Source organism: Anser anser, assembly GCF_964211835.1.
Source record: "Anser anser genome assembly, chromosome: 3".
NCBI classification, from domain to species: Eukaryota; Metazoa; Chordata; class Aves; order Anseriformes; family Anatidae; genus Anser; species Anser anser.
In genome coordinates this window covers 19,182,036-19,196,681 of record NC_139722.1, presented here as the reverse complement: position 1 = coordinate 19,196,681, position 14,646 = coordinate 19,182,036, and the positions used below count along the sequence as shown (strand labels likewise).

Here is a 14,646-nt window from a genome sequence, read left to right as displayed (position 1 = left end):
TATTTGTGCAAATTCACAAGCTGCTCTTATTTTGCAGCCTCTGTTCAGCTGTGGAGGTCACGTCTGGGCCGGGTGATGTACTCCATGGCAAACTGTCTGCTAATGATGAAGGTACGTGGGTGGCAGCAACTGCAGAGGTACCGTATATTCCCGAATAGAATGTCAGAGAAAGTGCAGGAGAATTACTGGTGCATAGATAAGACTACCTGACTGTACTTGGAGGTTTTGCATAGTGAAGAATTAATTAGACTTAATAATGCCTTATTTAATAGATAACCATTTGAAGTAATGTTCTTTGGGAACATATCTGCACTTATTTCTCCCCAAATCATTCTGGAGAACGTGCAGTAACAATACCAAATTTACATTTTTAAATTGAATTTTTCTAACACTTAACTAAATGCTGTAATTAAAAGCAATTATGTGCTCTGTCTTTTTCAAACTGTGCACTAAGAGTGTTGCTCTGTGTATGCACATTATGAATACTATAGACTCTGTATATGATGAAGATCCAGAACATCTAAATACATCCTTCCTATCTCAATTGTAAGATAGCTTCTTTCAAGTTTAAATCCGCACTAATGGGTGAGGAAAAGAGAAAGGAATAAAAGGAAAACTAGCTACCACTGTTTTGTTGTTTCTCTCTTGTTTCCCCCTTATTCCTTAAGCACCTTTTGCTGCATTTGGTGTAATGCGGGCTTCTCCTTGTGATCAGGAAATTTAAAAAATAAGACAATTTCTGTCATTCACCTCATGGTCAGGGAAATAGGGATATCGCCATTCTAGGCATGCAACAAACTGCTGTTATGCTGAGTTTAACTGTGCTTCACAAATCAATTAACAGCAACAGGCTCAGAGCAATTCTGTCAGCACTATAACCTTCACAGGCCAAGCTCCTTGCTCCCTGCTAGTTGGTTGTCCAAGGTCATGTCAAACCTGACGTTTACTGAGCTACTTTCCAGGCTGGGCCTCCTTGATGCTCCGTTCATAATATTGTAGCAACTCAGAAAGCATGCATTTTTCAGATCAGATACAGTTATCTGAACATAATATCCTTTTTATGTGAATTGGGGAAAACAGAAATTTCTGTTCATAATTATATTGTGATCAGAACAGTCCTGTCCTGAATAGAAATAATTGTCCATTAAACCATGAAGTATTTGTAAGAATTAATAAGCACTTGTTTTGAAGTAGGTACTTGACATAGGTTCAGTTCTTAAGGAACTTGCTTTTTCAAAAAACAGGTGGAGAAAAGCACAACATATTTGTGAATACTAGTTAACAACTTTTTGGAAATGATACCTCAGAAATACTGCAGCTCAGATACTTCTTAAGATCAGTTTTATTTAGGGCCTCACGGCTGTTAATTTAAAAATTTACACTTCCACAGTAACTTCCAGACTACCCACAACTGCATGTTAATGCACAACTGCTCCCATCTGAAACATGAATTTAGTACATTGGCTGTGGAGCAGTTGGAAATCTCACAATTTTCAGAAATATCCCTATATGGAGTAGTAGAGAGCTGGGGTAGTTCAGGCTGGAGAAGAGAAGGTTCTGGAAAGACCTTACAGCGGCCTTCCAGTACCTAAAGGGGGCCTACAGGAAAGCTGGGGAGGGACTCTTTGTCATGGGGTGTAGTGATAGGATAAGGGGTAATGGCTTTAAACTAAAAGAGGGTAGGTTTCGATTAGATATAAGGAAGAAATTTTTCACTCAGAGGGTGGTGAGGCACTGGCACAGGTTGCCCAGAGAAGCTGTGGATGCCCCATCCCTGGAAGTGTTCAAGGCCAGGTTGGATGGGGCCTTGGGCAACCTGATCTAGTGGAAGGTATCCCTGACCATGGCAGGGGGGTTGGAACTGGGTAGTCTTTAAGATCCCTTCCAACCCAAACCATTCCATGATTCTGTGATTCTATGATTTTCAGACACAGCCTTATTACAGTTAAAATCAGAGTAGTGCATCAAGTTAATTTATTCTGCTTATGTGACAAATCCTTGCTGAAAGAGTTATATTGGTTATTTATAAAAGTACTAATTTTAAGACCACTGTAATATACAGCAATACTGTAATCATCTTCTCCACCTTCTGGAGTATTCCAATTTCTTCAAATAATTTTTAACATACTTCTGTTAATTCTCTCATGAACAATTATATTAATTGAACAGCATTCCACATCTACAGTTGTTTTTGCTGTTGTGTAAAACACTCTAAAAACTAAATGTTTTATTCAAGTGTTTCAAGTATATATAATAATTTGAAAAAAAAAATCATTCTCCAAGTCAGTGCCATGCATTGCCATCTAGTGTACATTTAAAATACTGCAATGTGGTCATATTTGGTCCCCAAGTACTATTAGGTAAATTGAATAGCTTGTGCTATTAGTAGATTAATAATATCTTTTTTTTTTTAAGTTAAAACAATTCAACAATGGTATAAAGCAAAGGCAGATTATATTATTTTTGTTAACCTTTTTCTTTGCCCAACAAACTTCAGTAATATTTACTATGGAACAGGCTTGTCAGAATTTACTCTACAAAATTAAAATAAAAAATTCTTTGAACAGATGTTGGACCTATGTCTCTTTAAATCTATTTCAGCTATGCTCAAATCTAGTTAGGTTTATTTCTTGTCATCTCTCTTATGCGTTACTTATCTGACCCAAGGAATTCTGACCATGATTTTTCTTTTTAAATACATTATAGGGCCTCTTTAGTTTCACAGCTGAATATCTCATTAAATTACTAAGGTGGAGGAGTATATTGTTTTGAAGGTAGCGAATGGGGTGTAAATAAGTGCTTTAACCAGACTTGCACAAGAAACCAGTTAGTCAAAAGTCTCCTTTACCTTGGTACAATTTTTTCTACTGAATTCTGCCTGCTACAGTTCAGTAGCAGTTTAAGGCAGTCTTACTGCTTCTAAGACTATATGTATATTTTCTGTTCATCACCTTTTCCTCGGACACCCTTTCTTAAGAAAGAAATAGAGTATTCTTCCTCCCCTCCGTACTCCACTATTGGACTTAACTAAGTGACAGAAACAAAGACATGGTGGATCTCAGTCACAGCAACTGAGTCAGCTTTTACATTTTCATGTGAACAAGGGGCAACCTAAGGGAGGAGGTGGAAATACAGCAGGAAGGGAAGGGGAGACCACTTAACATGCATCGCTACAGACTTTCATTTATAAGAACCGTGGGCTTAAGTCGCTGTGAAACTGTACCCTGAATATAGCAGCATGAGAGAACATTCATTTAAAATGCAACTGATGATGTGCATTGCTTCATTTCAACAATATAATTACAAAATGTCTGTCATTTTACTAAATCACCATGGAAGTGTCTTAAGAACTTTTTAAAGTTCTTTTCATCTGAGCTAAAATTGCTTTTGACATTATCTTAGAAGACTTTTACCTCTCTGAGGAATAAATACTTAAGTACTTTCCATATATATTATAAATGCACTCTAATTAAGGACGTATTTTGCATTTTGTAAGATTTTTTTGTCAGTGTTGTTTTAGTTTTTGTAGAGCTTGCCCTTAGTAAACACAGAAGCATTAGAATTGTTTTTAATTTGGGTCTAAATACAATTAAAACTACACTTGAAGAAGGAGGTAGCACCTTGTACTAATGGTGCAAGGGACTGATGCATAAGGACTTTGGTTGCATAAGGAGAAAGACTGCATGAATCATGTCTTTTGCCTAACTGTGCTGCAGTACGACACTCTGGATTCATAATGCTGTGAATCTCTGCTTTCATAACCCTTCCTCAAATGCACTAGGTAGAGAGGAAGGGTGAGTTATCCATCCTCGTCTCCGAAATTATGGCCTTCACGAACTATACTTTTTGTAATAACTAAAGCTGATTTTTAATCTGTGGTTTCTGAACCTAATATTAGCATTCTATGCATCACGATCATTTATGTTTATTTCTAAATATCTCATAACTCATTTTTAAGTACTTAAAGTGAGGGGGGGAAAACACAAAAGTGTATAATGCAGTGAGCATTAAGGGAAATACAGTTACACTGCAGTGCATCAGAGGAAAACAAACCCCACTTGCCGTTTTTGTGCAGGTAGATCCAGTGGCTTAATAGAACTTCTTTTTGGATGATTATATCTAATTTTAGCTCTGATTTGTTTGTAATCAAAGAAATATTGAATTATTAAACTATACCAACTCTCATTCATATCCTGAATTGTGTGACTTTAGTCCTGCTTTTGGGATTTCTTATGAAGGTGTGGAAAATGAGATGAGTGGGAGATGAGTGGCTGGAAAGCTGCCTGGCCGAGAAGGACCTGGGAGTATTGGTGGATAGTCGGCTGAATATGAGCCAGCAGTGTGCTCAGGTGGCCAAGAAGGCCAACAGCATCCTGGCTTGTATAAGAAGCAGTGTGGCCAGCAGGTCTAAGGAGGTGATTGTCCCCCTGTAGTCGGCTCTGGTGAGGCTGCACCTCGAGTACTGTGTTCAGTTTTGGGCCCCTCGCTACAGGAAGGACATGGAGGTGCTCGAGCGAGTCCAGAGAAGGGCGACCAAGCTGGTGAGGGGTCTGGAGAACAAGTCTTACGAGGAGCGGCTGAGGGAGCTGGGCTTGTTCAGCCTGGAGAAGAGGAGGCTCAGGGGCGACCTCATCGCTCTCTACAGTTACCTGAAAGGAGGCTGTAGAGAGGTGGGGGTTGGTCTATTCTCCCACGTGCCTAGTGACAGGACGAGGGGGAATGGGCGAAAGTTGCGACAGGGGAGGTTTAGGTTGGATGTTAGGAAGTACTTCTTTACCGAAAGGGTTATTAAGCATTGGAACGGGCTGCCCAGGGAGGTGGTGGAGTCACCATCCCTGGAGGTCTTTAAAAGACGTTTAGATGTAGAGCTTAGCGATATGGTTTAGTGGAGTACTTAGTGTTAGGTCGGAGGTTGGACTCGATGATCTTGAGGTCTCTTCCAACCTAGAGAAATCTGTGAATCTGTGAATCTGTGAAAATCTGAAGGGTCACAATTTGTAGTTAAAGACTGTGATAACACTTCTACCCTACCTTTAAGTCTTAAGATCACAAGCTGACTGGTTTTGTTTTGTTTTTACTGCCAGTACTTAATATTTCTTAATCCTCCCAACCACAACTTGTAATAAACAAGATTCCACTCTTCTGAGAGGGTTTCTGATTTATCATTCTCACAGACAATTGTTCTTTTACCATGTCCCAGTAGCAAAGCAGGGAATTAAAATCTGGTCTTTAGTAGATAAGACTAAATATCATGTACTTTACAATATGCTCCTTCAGAAGGAATTGTCAAATAAGGTGCTTTTGTAACATACCATTGTATTGCTTTTGTAACATACCATTGTGTCACCTGGCAGTATACAGGATACCCTAGAAATCTACTACTGTCTCTATGATGAGTAAGTGGGGGAGAGTATACACATACAAAACTTAGTGCCTGCAGTAAGTTTTATATGCATGTACTGAAGCAATTACAGGATGAGATTGTATTTAGAATTAAATCTGGATACTGTCATAATGCTTTACTGTTTCATGCTGGGCCCAGCCTCGCCTGTGCTCAGGTGTGGTTTTAGACCTACGTGACAATCTCTTGTCATCTCCTGGAAGAAATGGGTCCTATTCCTGTGACAGGCACTGCAGGGCATGGGGTAAATACACACAGGTGTTGTGTGATGTGCCATCATATAGAAACAAGGTGCAATATGTTTCCTGATCCACAAATACAGTTCATAGACTCTTAATGCCTCACCTCTCACATTTTAGGAGGTGCGAACCTTTGCATGCTCCTAGTTATAATACACATATAGTGCACATAATACATAATACAATACTAGATAGGGAATGCAATAGGGGAAGAGGGTTTGTTTGCCTGACTAGGCCAAGCCTGCCCCTGCAGCATGGACCTCCAAGATGTTATTTGTCTGCTTGTTCCTACAAGGTTGGCTCCTTACCTATGCTAGGGAGCCTGTGATGTTATAATTGGGCAAACAGTGCCCCCTCGTGCAGCTTGTGCTGGCCAAGACTTCTCTTCAGTCAGTTCATACTGAGCTGACAGAAGCACTTTTCTTTCAACTTAACTACAGGGTCTCCGGGGAATTGTTTGGGGGATGTGAGTGCAACAGCCCTGTCCCTCACAGTTCTGCTGCACGTCTTTGTCGCATGGACTAAGCTGGAGTGTATGTGAGAGTGAGCGCCGGGAAAGGGACAGCTTTAGACTACAGAATAGAAGACACTGAGCACAAAAGCTGGAATGTGATATAATAAAATTATTTGTCCAGTAAGCAAGCATATTGTTATTTGCAAAGGGATGAAATTCAGTCCCAGACAATCTTTTGCTTTTTATAAATGACAATCTTGCAAGGATTAATACAAGCGTGGCTGGGGTTCTTCTAAGGAGCCAGTTCAGAGGAGCCCTGTTCCATGATTTTTATGCAATACCTAACACTGTCGGACTTCGTGATCAAACAAGTCCTGTAAGTGAGAGCTGTTACATTGAAAATTGAGTTTGTCCTGTCATAAATTCATGAGGAATTTTGGTAGTAAAAATTACATTGTGTTTGAGTTGTGAATGCTAAATGAATCGGAATTTAAACAAGTACATTGTTGCCTATATGGCCTGTTGTCTTTGCTCTGAACTCTTGCCATTACCAGTAATGACCATGGACATGGCATGGCATACTAGAATTGGAATAAACTCTCTATGCTAAATGTTAGATGTTCAAGTTTAATAGTTATATGTGCAATATACAAGTTGTTTGCAAAAGAAAGGTCCTGCAAAGTGCCCCTGGGGTTGTTTTAGCCAGTCTCTACTATCATAGGCTATGTAATTGCTCTCGTATATATATAAGACGCGAAAGACTTCTCTTGTTTTTTGCGTGTATGAAAAAATTAGTATGGTCCAAAGAGTGACCTGATGCATGGCCAAATAGGACTCAGTCATTTTAAATACAATCTCAGAAAAAGAAATACATTACACCTGGGGCACACGGCCTCCTCAGACTAAAGAGGAGATGAGGAATAAGCACTATATCCAATTGAAAAAAAAAAAAAAGGTATGGTACAGAGTATCCCAAGTTGTCTGTGCTGTTTTGAAAGATTATTCTTTGATATATTTTGCTTCTGAACACCTACAAATTCTGGTATGAAGGTGAAGGGCAAAACTGCCAGGAAGCACCAAGTCAGTACAGCACATAGCCTTCAGTCTTTGCAAATGCCTGTTTTTTATAAGCACATGCAGGTTTTCCCTGCCTCTGCTCTGAATTGATCAAAGAAGCTGTAGCTGAGACTGGTGCAACCTTGTGCCCTGTGGATGTACCTACTACATGTGTTTCCCTTCACTGGTTTTTCATGTGAAAACATGGAAGAAGTTTTAGCTTCTGTCACATTACTTTGTGTTTTTCACAAGTTAAAAGCATGTGCATAAACAGTTCCCAAAGCTTCTCAACACTTTATTAAACTATGTAAATCGTGCATATATATGAAACATGAGACACTTCTCAAGTACCTACACCTGAGTCACATGGAAGGCTTTTGACTGTCATCCTAAATCATAATCCTGGACAGTAATTTTTTATTTTTTTTTTGAATGAATGAAATGAAAGAATGAAATGAAGAGATTCTTTAGCTACATTTAGCTACAACTAGAATATGATCCAGTTGCAAAATAAATAAAGGAAGGTCCCTTGTTTATACAGTTCCAGTATAACTGAGAGTTTAGCCAGCGTGCAGTGGTAGGCAGAAGTTCTGTCCCATTCACGAGTTGCAATTATTTTGATTCTGTTTACATATGCTTTTATTTTTTTTTAAAGGCTACGTAAAGGCTAAAGAATGCTGAGCTTAAGTATCTGGTTGTGTGCTTTTTACCCCTTAGGACTATGTGCTTGCTGTAGATGCTTATCACTCTGTCATCAAATATTACCCACAGCAAGAGCCTCAGCTGTTGAGTGGAATTGGAAGGATTTTCCTTCAGGTATGTATTTGGTTCTAAATATGCTAGGTAATGTTGCTATTGACAGCTATGTAGTGAATGATTGTTGCATTTAGAACTATAGCTAAAACTGTATCAAATCGTAGAGGCAGTGGACAAAACTAAAAACCTTTCACCATGTGATATTAGATAATGCTAGGAAATATGAAGCACTAATATTAAAATTACATGTGTGTACATTAGTGAATAAAAAAGGTACTATAGAAAATTATGCTAAAGATTTAATCAAAAGGCAACATTGCACACTTACTAAAAGTGAAGAGGCCCAGATCTGATGTACGGCCAGCCTTTAGTTGTTGCCTTACTATAAATGGGAAATGGGGATGAGAGAAATGGAGAATTCAGAGACTACCACAGAGAAATGTTAAGAAGCACTCTAATTCTGCCAGCAATCACCTGACCTCTAAAACAGAAATTCACATGTGATAAAGAAACAGTGAGTGCATTTTAGTCTCTAGTATTTATTGTGTGCTTCTAATAGACTCTGTTTGCTGGCTGACCTGTCCAAAATTGCCGTTTAAATAACTACATTAAAGAATTTCAAAAGTGGAAAGCTGTCTGACCTTACCCTCTATAATATTGCCACAAAAAAAAAATTAAAGGTAAAAGTGGTAAATAAATCCTAGGAGCACTTCAGACAAATAACCTGTTTCCAGACAAACAGCAAACTCAAGCACACAGTGTTTTGCACGCTCCTGTTAGAAAAGAGGAGTTGTACTATTCTTCCTGACCACTATGGATAGAACAAAATGTGGCATAAAAAGTGCAGCAGGGTAGAGTGTGTTTTCTAATAGTAAGGGTAATTAAGAATTCTGGAATGAGTTTTCTGGGGAGGTTGTGTAATATTCACCATTTGAGAGCTTTAAGGAGACTTCCACACGTTTGTCACAAACATCTTCAGTAACGTTGGTCCTGGTTTTGAACAAAAAGATGATTTTGTGAAAGTCCCCACCTGAAGGCTGCCTGGTTTTCATGGTTTTATGCTTCTGAACTAGTTTAGTTTCCTTCCTTTTGAAAGATTTATTTTACCCAGTAGTGAGTTTTCTTCTCCTTCCATCTCTCCAGCCTAAAATTAGACACTGTACTGGGAAGCCTCACCAAAAGTATGAGCGCATCCTCCTATGAAACATAAATCGCTAGCTTGTTTACCAAAGGGACCTTCTTCAGAGAAAATATTTTTCTTATCTCAGATAGCAATGCATGTGACATGCACTTAGGTGAAATACCTCTTTCCTTCTAGGAATCCCCTTTCTGTCCATCTTCCAATAAAGCTTGTTTGTCCTTAAGGCAGCTTTCACATCGCTTTCCTTCAGCCTGCATGATCCACTAGCCAGTAGTTTTCAGTCTGCATATGGACTGTCTCCCCACAACGACCCATTGTGTTGGGGCTGTTTTCTGACACGTTTTGGTCTGATGTGTTCAAGTTGTCCTGTGTTCTCTGACTTTGACCCAGAAACACCTTGTGTATTGACTAAGTACAGGTCCTACGCTAGTCCCAGGCTATTGTGTTCCCGTTTTCATGCTTATTGACAGCTTCTGCTTGTGAGCAATAAGCATCTGTCTTCATTTCCACATTTTCCTGTGGACTAACACCAAGTCCTACTGGAAGTAAGTCTGACCTTTTCTCATTTTCAGCTAATTTTACAAACTCTGGAGTGAGTTACAACAAAAGAGCCAAATGAGGAGGTGTGGCACCACTACTCTACAGTACGAGGGCTCCACAAACACAGCTGAAAACCACTGCCTTAGATAAAACTGTACATGGTGTTGGTGTTCTTTTTTGTAATCTTAGTGTGGCTCTTCAAATACCTTGTTTGATAACAGACGTTACCCAGTCGTCTTGGTACCAAACAATTAGATAATGGACTTCGACATGTTTTCATGTTCTTATCCTTTGTAAAAGATGTAATCAGTCTGGGTCTCTTTTCTTCTTATTGTGGTAACTTTCTCACAATTTTACTGTCTAGATTGGAGACATAAAAACTGCAGAAAAGTACTTTCAAGACGTTGAAAAAGTGACTCACAAATTGGATGGACTACAGAGCCAGATTATGGTTTTAATGAACAGGTAGATAATTTAATGGCTAAATGAAACTTTGAAATATAGTTTTTCAAAGTATACATAATGAGTATCAAACTACCCTTGAGACAATTGAGTTCTCTTTCTGTCTTTTATGTAACTACATCTGTTGTAAGGGAGACTGAATGGAATGTAGACCCACGAGATCTGTATTACTTGGTACAGTCATATTATCCAGCATTGAAATTGTGATCCTTCAGTTGATTTTATGAAGCTTTTTCTCATTCTACCAGGCATTGTATGTTTTCAGTCTGCTTTTTGAGTATACATTTGTATAAATAGTGCTTAGGAGAGGAGAAGCTATTTGGGGCCCTTATCCCACAGTCAGATCTGCTAGTAAAGCTGCTGCCTCTTTAGTTTCAAAGAATGCTCGAAAACACAGCAGTAATTCAGCTGCATGATGGGGGGGCTCAGTTTATAATGTTTAGCACATTGCCTAATACATTTAGAAAATACAATTCAAAAGTGCTCTGAAAATGATGTAGCATGGCTAATTTCCTAAAGAGAAATAATTCCAGGAAGAGAGTATCTACATTTAAATTAATGAAAACACAGCGAAGACTCTTGCTTTGGTAGGCAGAATATGTAATAGCCAAATGATCCAAGTTGTCATTCCATTTGTCTGTAAATCAGTGTCTCCTTGCTGGTTCAAGATTATACCGTGAAGAACAAATGTCAGAAACTCTCACATCTATAATAGGAAAAATAAAAAATGATGTCCATTCTTTTTAAAATATATTATCACCTTGGGTTTTCCAGGAGAACTCACTCATGTGTCACTTACTTTCTAGAGCATTCCTCCACCTTGGTCAGAATAATTTTGCAGAAGCTCATCGATTTTTCACAGAAATTTTAAGGATCGACTCATCAAATGCTGTGGTAAATCTCCACATTGCTACATTTATAATGAACACCTAAATTATTCTTGTAATGCCTTCATACATGTATTTAATAAGTACCCAGAGTATGCTCAGAGCTTTATAGAAAAATTGGATGTGGCCTGTGTGCCGAAGAGTTTTTAGTATAGATGAGGTTAAGATACCAAGGTGGGAAGTGAAGAACTGGTGAATACTTAGACATGCATGAAGGCATTGCAAATCATTATGTTTATGGGATCTTTGCAAAAGTGTTTTTGTTTTTTTTGCATTCAGTGTGTTTAGTGTAGGCATGCATGTCAGAAAGAGAAATAGCAGCTGCCAACATATATAAAACTAACATGATTTCACACAGCATTGAAGGGATATAATCATTTTAAACATGACATTTTTAACATGGTGCACATCAGAGCCTTGGATTCCCATCACAAAAGGAGATCAAAGAAGAGCTGTTTGTTTATTTACTTCTGTTATTTGTACCTGTGGCAGCTTTCAGTGCATGGTCATACAGGAGCATTCCTGAGAACTCAGACAGCTTACCCCCAAAAGCCTGATCTGAGACCACTTAAAAACGGAGGGGACTGAGTTTAAGAAGCGCATGAACTGCATCATTTTGCAGGCTGTAAAATAGTACGTACTATAAACTGTGAGAAATCAATAAGGTTTCCTGAAGAGAGAGAGAAAGACTTTTTGAAAGGGTGTATTATTCCTTTATCTGCAGCTTTCAGATTCGGCAGCTAAACAAGTTATATGACTTTGTACTGGTGGAATCCTTTGTTAACTCATAAAACCTGTTGTTAGGAGAAGAAAATGCACTTGACTCGATGACTTAAGATGTATTAGACTGCCCTATTTGCTGAACTTCCTTGATGTAAATTGTAGATGCCTTTGTGATAGGTTAATTTCTTCCTGTTGCTTGTGTGGATTTTCTATACATAAGCCAGAGAGAAAAACACTGTAGAAGATACAGTGAAATCATTTATAAAAAAAAAAAACTACGAAAATGACAGCATGCAGAGGCTTATGTAGTTTCTGAAATCTGATTCAGTTTCCCAACTAACTATCTAATGTTCTACACTATTTACATTACATTTTATACTCGTAGAGTTTAAGCTCTTAGAAGTCAGTGGGTCCTACTAGCACAGGATAAATCTTGAGAAAAGAAGAAAAGGTTAGGATTATATGACTGAGAATCTATTTTAGTTACTCGTGCACACACAAAATAGTAGTTCTTAGCACATAGTAAATCTGTTGTTACTCCTGATGCTAGGCTTCTTTTTTACTTTCTCACATCACTTATAAATACATATATATATGTACGCTTATTTATTTACAATATATTTTTCTCTAGGCTAATAACAATGCTGCTGTTTGTCTTCTTTATCTGGGAAAACTCAAGGATTCCCTTCGCCAGTTGGAAGGAATGGTTCAGCAGGACCCTAAGCACTACCTGCATGAGAGTGTTCTCTTCAACTTGACAACTATGTATGAACTGGAGTCATCTCGCAGTATGCAGAAGAAGCAGGCCCTTCTAGAGGCTGTAGCTGTCAAAGAGGGTGATAGCTTTAATACTCAGTGTCTCAAGTTAGGATAGATCATTTCCAACTAATTTTCTCCTGCAAAGCCGATTTTAAAAGTTGTATATACTCTTGCTAATGTGTAAATGTAAAATAAAATCTATCCAGTTATAAATAGTCAGTGGCATTACTACAGAGTCTGTGTTGTCTCATACAGCCCTATCACTGCGAAGATTTTGTGCTGACCTAAAGCCAGCTTCATCCCTGCAAGTCTGTTCCTGTCTAGTTATTTCTTGTTACAGTGCGTATATGCATATATATATGCAAACACTCAGTTACTCAGATGCTTCTTTTTATAAGAAAAAATGCATTTGGCCTTATTTGTCTTGATGACTGTTAGTGTTTTTCAGTAATTAGTGAGTTAATGATCTGAGCTAATTTCATCAGCTAAATTTACTGACAGAATATCAGTATGTTATAGAAATTCTGAATGCACAATTATTCAGTTGTTTTTATTGTGTGCATCTTGCTTCCCCCAGTCAGAATACTGACTACTAGACCTTTTTATGTCCGCTGCTCTCAAATGAGGTTGCTAGATAACCGCCATACAAAGTCACAGAATGGTTGTTCTTGGAAGGGACCTCTAGAGATCATCTGTGTAGCATCCCTGCTCAAGCAGGGCCACACAGAGCAAGCTACCCAGGACCATGTCCAGGTGGCTTTTGAAGACCTCCAGGGAGGGAGACTCCACAACACCTCTGGGCAACCTGTGCCAGTGCTCTGTCACCCACACAGTGAAGAAGTGTTTCCTGGTATTTAGACAGAACCTCTTTTCTTCCACTTTGTGCCCATTGCCTCTTGTCCTGGCACTGGCCACTACTGAAAAAAGCCTGGCTCCATAAATTTTTTTCCATTCTTGCAGTATATGTACATTTTACGTCGTATACTGAAACAATGGCTGAGTATGTACTATTCGACTGAAAGAAATTAAATTGGTATTTCTGTGGCTTGGCCTCCAGGTTCCATAGCTGAATCTGAATTAAATTTGTGCAGCACATGGGTAGACTGGTCCTAAAATACCACTACTAACAAAAATGAAAGATTCAGCACCTCCTCTTTCAAGTGGGCTTAAGCACCATTTACCTATCTGTAGTAAGCATTAAAATGCAGTGAAGTAAAAAGTTACTTCTGCATTACTCTTTATTAGCTTTTACATTTATTTTAAATATTTTTATAATCTTAGATGAGTTTTAGGAGTAATTGGACAAATTCTTAGTTCAAGTTGTATAACTGAGTTGAAATTAGTGTCGTTTTCAGTTTTTCACAACTATTAATCTGATCCAATAGTTACTCATTATAAGTAACTTTTGTTTTTTCTCCAACATAGATCACTTTTTCTTGTGTGGGGGATTTCTTAGGAGATAGGGAGGGATCCCGGTATGTAACCTTCTTTGCATTTGAAGGCTTTGAGAGCACTGAATGAGTCCAGTTAAATAATTTTACAATTATATATAAATTAATAACATATAACAGAGATTCCCATGCTTTTTGCTTAAGGTCAGCTGTCTTGTTCCATTTTTATCTGATCTACACACCTCTGCAACTCCAGAAGATGCTTTCAGGAAGCTTGAATTGTCTTTCCCAGTTCTAAATGAAATTAGCTGGAGTCATCATCACCCAGCCCACAGAAGCCATCCACCTCTACAGTCAAGGGAAAAAAAAAAAAAAAAAAAAAAAGCTTTATTTTTTGATTCAGCAATGCCTTAACACTCACTGCATGTGTAAATGACAACCTGTGTTCACATCAGCAGAGAACAAGAATTTATGGTCCTAGTCGGAGTCAAATAATCATTAAAACAGAAACACCGTGAAAACATAATCCCCTGTTCTCCAAGTTTCTCTAATTTCTAATTCATACATATGACATTCATACGTTTCAGTATGTTTGCTGTGTTCTCATTAGTAAAAGCTTTTACTCAGATAAAAACATCGGTAGAGGAGACTTGGACTGGGTGACCTCCAAGCTCAGTGAGCCATTAAACAAGTGACATCCTGGTAGATTTGCAGAATAATTAAAATTTAAATGCAAAGGCATATCATCACTGCAGGATTTATGCAAATTGTTAAATGTTTATAAAAATGCAAGAAATGGTGTCAATGTCATGGTATGGTTTGGGTTTAACATATATA

At 38.3% G+C, this 14,646-nt stretch overlaps 1 protein-coding gene across 2 annotated transcripts in view; it reads left to right on the top strand.

The window, feature by feature from the left end:
• The window catches only part of TRAPPC12 (trafficking protein particle complex subunit 12), a 57,733-nt gene extending 45,102 nt beyond the window's left edge, over positions 1–12,631 (top strand). Inside the window, exons 8-12 of one of the 2 annotated variants that reach the window (XM_083829554.1) lie at positions 38–111; positions 7,868–7,966; positions 9,952–10,052; positions 10,856–10,943; positions 12,339–12,631. In XM_083829554.1, the coding sequence (XP_083685680.1) occupies positions 38–111; positions 7,868–7,966; positions 9,952–10,052; positions 10,856–10,943; positions 12,339–12,533 (557 nt within the window). In that variant the 3' untranslated portion in view covers positions 12,534–12,631. Of the gene's footprint in view, positions 1–37; positions 112–7,867; positions 7,967–9,951; positions 10,053–10,855; positions 10,944–12,290 lie in introns of both variants that reach the window. The other variant, XM_083829553.1, reaches the window with a different exon arrangement.
• The last annotated feature ends 2,015 nt before the right edge of the window (positions 12,632–14,646 follow it).